We start from the raw sequence: 5490 nt of genomic DNA on the forward strand, positions 1-5490 counted from the left end.
ATTCCAAAACTGTTATGGTTTACAACACAAAAGAAACAAAACAACCGATATCAGCACGAGTTAGCACGAGCTAGCACCCATCTATACAATACGATGGAAATAACAAAAGGGTTTTTCCCATAAAACAATTTAATTTCATTGTTTATTCGAATGGAGTGGGCGGGCGATTCATTGCCATACCATACGAGGTTGTTTGAAAATTGTCGCATTTTAAATGTAATAGTGATCGGGAAGGGATTCGGTACCTTGTGCAGTACACTTTGGATTCATTTGGTACTAAAACATTTTGTCAGCGATCCTTTATCTCAACCTGCATGGATATGATTCTTAATCCGTTTTAAACCAGAACAATTCAACATCTGACATACGACATGGAGGGCGTACATGCATCTGGTGATAACATTTCTTTGGATGGGGAACAGCAACCTTATTCCCCTGCTTCACTTGCCATAATATCACTGATTATGGGGGTCATCATCGCCGTCACAATCATCGGTAACTTTTTCGTGATTTTAGCCTATATCCTCGATCCCCATGTCCGAGCGAACGTAGGCAATCTGCTTATACTAAACCTTGCAGTAACGGACTTTATGGTTGGTGTGTTTAGCCTAACGTTCAACCTCTCGTGGTTAGTAAAGGGTTTCTGGTCTCACGGTGAGATCATCTGTAAGCTGTGGCTAGTCCTGGACTATACTATATGCTGGGTGTCCCAGATCACAATGGTCCTAATCAGCTGGGATCGTTACTGCCTGGTCAGTATGGGTCTCAAGTATAAGACATACCAGACTAAGAAGCGCGTAGGACTCATTCTCGTCTTCGTCTGGACGATCATGCTCATTCTACTCTCTTTGCTCGCTTTTGCTTGGAGTCCCATAACAGGACATTCCAACATTGATTATGATCGAGTCTGCATCATGGAATTCATAGTTCTCCGGTATGCACCTCTAGCCATTAACTTGATTCCGTATGCCATTATGCTTGTTTGTATCGTTACCCTGAATACGTTTGTCTACATCAACATCTACCGGAGATCTAAGGTTAGACAATGTGGTCCAGCAAAGGTTGGTATGGGACATAAAACCCGGAACCTCGACGAAGGTACCATTGGATCTCCTAGCTCCGCATCGTGTGAAGTGCTATCATCAGGTCTACATGAACGCGGCGAAGACAACATAATGAACGCACCTGTCGCACCTACCGAGACTAACCCTGCAGAAGAAGGCCCACTGAAAGTCGTCGACGCAGAAAAAGTACGGATGACTCTCATCAGACATCGTAAAGCAGCCGTCGTTCTGAGCATCCTGACGGGTTGCTTTATCCTCTTCTGGCTGCCTTACATTATCACAACCGTGGTCTACTCCATCTGTGCAATGGAATGCGTGTCGAATGTCATCTGGGAACTCACTGAAGTTCTTGCGTGGTGCAATTCTGCGATTAATCCGTTTATTTACGCTGCCACTAATGTGCCATTTCGTAAAAATTTCCGACGATTTCTACTTCTTGATCGGTGGTCGTGTGGCTCAAAGCATTGTAACGGTGACGTATCCAGAAATTGATAATCGGGGTGGTACCTGAACAGCCTCGCAAATTAAAACACTGACTATAATTATTTAGTAGCCTATTGAGTAGGCCTATATCGTGTGTGCTTTTTCCCGATACGAATTTAAAGAGAAAGAAATTGTCACATTTTGTTTAACGAAGGCATGTTATTTGACATTGGGGAGACCCCACTCAGAGGTCGGAATGACCGCATGCGTGTTGCCAAAATGTCCGGTAAAGGGGTACTTTTCGTGCGACAAAGTCCGGCCCGAGAATTGTAAAAAAAGGGTGTATTTGACTTTTCACCCGGAGATTTCTTTAAAAAGGGGGTGTTTTTCTTTTTTTCTCTCATCTCTTTGGACTCCTGAGAAATTATTCCGAATTTAGGGGGGTATATTGAAAAATTTTCCTGATTTAGGGGGGTCTCCAAGGCAGGAAAAGCCCGCGAAAAGCCCGCGAAAGGGAGGTTCGGAAATGTTGGCAGTCCTCAGATAGGGGGTGCTTTCAAAAAGAGGGTACGAGCATATGCGTACCCTAAATAACACTGAGTGGGGGGGGGGGGGGCGGGAGGACTAGTGATTGAAAATGAGAAATGATCTCTCCGTCACAGTACGAAATTAAATGGGATTGTATATTTAGAAAACTAGTATGGTCTAGTCTTAGTTTAAGATTTTGTTTCCCCCAGACTCTCTCAATGATCAGATGACTGGGAAGAGACTTTTCTTCTTATTTGTGTTCCCATTTTAGCCAGCTTTTTCAACAGGTATTCAAATAGTATAAGCGCATCTGATGTTTGATCGAGGTAATATAATCTAGATTTTTGGATAATAATTGAGCTCACACTACAGACGTTATAGATCTCACCAATGGCGTAATGAGCAAATACAATTTGGGGTCAGAAAACAATCCGCACAACACCATATGGCATAAGGGGCAATTGTTTTTTAAGGGGGGTGAGGATGTTGATAATAATGGTCATGATGTTGGTCTATTGAATGTATAATTTATACCAACAAAGGAGAGAAAAAAGCCCAGAAAATCATGTCATTTCAGTAACATATTTTGTAAATCGCTGGTATCGACTTAGAAATAAATTACGTTTGACTTTTATGGGGCGGTATCTGCCCCCCCCCCCCATTAGTACGCCGATTGATCTCACACAAATAACCATTTATATGATACGATGTTATTTAGGAAACAATTAGAACTGCGACACATTTCATAAACAACATCTAAGAAGATATTCAGTTGATATCATTGACAAATTACGTTGAATGTGATGAATTTGGAGGGGGTGGGGTAAGATATTCCGTGCCTGCTACCTATTGCACAGCTGAAGCGGATATAATTTTCCCATGATATTTTGTTACTCCAAAATTATCAAGGAAAAAAGTCATCAGGATATCATAAAAAGTACAGGTACTCTTTACTTTATTTGGAATTCACAAGCTAGGCACTTACAAACTCTCGCATAAACAATAACATTCCACTTCCCCGTCCTACTTTCATACATATAGGTGTTATTTGTTCGATATTCTCAAATCATGTTTGTGTGTGTGTGTATGTGTGTGTTGGTAGCTGGTTGAATAACGATTTCCATATAGTAGACTTCTAATTAATGAAGCAATAGATTTCATAATTTATGTTATTATTTGATTAATTTATCTCTTTATGTGGAATCGATGATTAAATTTATTGGTTAGTAGGCCTATTGCCATAACAATACATTAAGCAATAGTTCTGATGTTTACGGGTTCAACGCACTTATTTTACTCCCTTCATATTAGCTTCCAAACACAAATGAGATGTATATACCTATTGTGCAGTGCTATATAGCTGGCTTGTATACCGCCAATGTCATTATAATTCATTGACGACTTTTGTTCGCATTTTGTTTGCGTTTTGTTAATGTCATGCTTGCAATTGTTCGCCGTACAGTTCTTTTCCTTATGCGTACACTTAATATGTACTTTTAGTATTGTGGAAACTTAGAGGCAAAGTTAAGTATTGGTATAGAAGGCGCTACACAAAATAATTTTGTTGTTAGATAATGAAAAACTGACTGTCAAATTTGATTTGATTTGATTTTCTTCTGCATTCGTATAAGTACACATTTTTTCGATATCAATAGTAATATAAAATACAATAAGTATTTTTCTGACTGTGAATTATTATGTAAGCAAATATATAACAGTTTTTATTTTCAAAAACGAAATGATAAACTGTCATAAAAACTAAATGTTATCAAACATTATACAACTATTTGCGGGAAAAGGACTGTCATTCCAAGCAGATTGCTTGAAAATTTGACAACCCCAGACAAAACTCATGACATAGATTGACACATTTATTAAGCAGAATGAATATTGACCATACAGGTGAAGATGGTGATGATGATGTTAATGGTATTGTTGATGTTGATGGTATTGTTGATGATGATTGTATTTTTGATGATGATGGTATTGTTGATGATGGTATTGTTGATGGTGATGGTATTTTTGATGATGATGGCATTGTTGATGGTGATGGTATTGTTGATGATGATGGTATTGTTGATGTTGATGGTATTGTTGATGATGATGGTATTGTTGATGATGATGGTATTTTTGATGATGATGGTATTGTTGATGGTGATGGTATTGTTGATGATGATGGTATTGTTGATGATGATGGTATTGTTGATGTTGATGGTATTGTTGATGATGATGGTATTGTTGATGATGGTGGTATTGTTGATGATGATGGTATTGTAATGATGATGCTGCTGATGATGATGATGGTAGTGTTAATGATGATGATGATGATAATGATGATGATGCTGCTGATGATGATGATGATGTTGATGATGATAATGATGATGATGGTGTTGATGATGATGATGAGGATGATGTTGATGATGGTGATGATGATGGTGATGCTGATGATGCTGATGATGATGCTGATGATGGTGATGATGATGGTGATGATGATGATGCTGATGATGATGCTGATAATGGTGATGATGATGGTGATGATGATGATGATGATGCTGATGATGATGATGATGGTGGTGATGATGGTGATGATGATGATGATGATGCTGATGATGATGATGATGGTGGTGATGATGGTGATGATGATGGTAGTGTTGATAATGATGATGATGATGATGCTGATGCTGATGACGATGATGATGATGATTCGAATGAAGGAAGAGATGATATCATGATAAAGATTGAAGACTTGACACATAAATGTTACCTTTGAAGCTTATCTGTACTAGTTTACAGGAAGTATTAGAGCACCCTGTAAGGTTACTGCACAGGTGGTTATTTCATCAACTCAGCTCTAAAAAAATATAAGAAAAAGAGGATCATGGGGGACCAATGGTCACCGATTAGGCATTGTTTTCTATATAGACGGAGCAAGGAGCTACAAGTAGGACGGTGTGGCTTTAATATTTTAAAATACCATCGTTTTTACTTTAGCCTTAAATGAGTAGAAGGAGCAACATGATTGAATAGATTCTGGGAGAGAGTTACATAGGTCTAGGCCTTGAATGTTTTATGGATCTATGAACAATGAGTAATTTTGGGTTGACTTGATGGACAATTGACAAATTACGGGTAGGGTAAGAGAGAATGACTTAATTTATAGTGTAAAAGTTTTGAAATGAAAGAGAGAGCATATCATTTAAATACTATAACATGATCAGTAAACTTTAGCGAATTTATGTCGAATACTGTTACGGTTTTCATTTGGTAAAAACTTGGACTTGTGTGTGCTAAATATTGTGAACCAGTACATATCTATGAAGGGCTTTCTTTTGCGATAAGTAAATAGCGTTGATTTTGCTTTTGGCGGTGGTGGCCCATACTAAATTGCAATATGTTATATACGGTTATATCAATGAATCATAAAGCAAAACAAGCGTAGTACATGGGATACATTTCTTCATGTTATATAATATAC

At 38.3% G+C, this 5490-nt stretch overlaps 1 protein-coding gene across 1 annotated transcript; it reads left to right on the forward strand.

The window, feature by feature from the left end:
• The first annotated feature begins 464 nt into the window (after positions 1–464).
• LOC582169 (octopamine receptor-like) lies at positions 465–2314 on the forward strand. Its single transcript, XM_011683430.2, has 2 exons — positions 465–1420; positions 2287–2314. Exons 1-2 carry the CDS (start codon positions 465–467, stop codon positions 2312–2314), a joined length of 984 nt encoding a protein of 327 aa, XP_011681732.2.
• The last annotated feature ends 3176 nt before the right edge of the window (positions 2315–5490 follow it).

The sequence above is a fragment of the Strongylocentrotus purpuratus genome, unplaced genomic scaffold (genome assembly GCF_000002235.5).
Source record: "Strongylocentrotus purpuratus isolate Spur 01 unplaced genomic scaffold, Spur_5.0 spur5_scaffold_13, whole genome shotgun sequence".
NCBI classification, from domain to species: Eukaryota; Metazoa; Echinodermata; class Echinoidea; order Camarodonta; family Strongylocentrotidae; genus Strongylocentrotus; species Strongylocentrotus purpuratus.

Excerpts from the sequence above, each read along its gene's own strand:
- LOC582169 (XM_011683430.2), top strand. The coding sequence starts at position 465 with ATGGGGGTCATCATCGCCGTCACAATCATCGGTAACTTTTTCGTGATT. Across the intron at positions 1,421-2,286 it reads CTCACTGAAGTTCTTGCGTG|CCAGCTTTTTCAACAGGTAT; the intron begins GTGCAATTCTGC and ends TTCCCATTTTAG.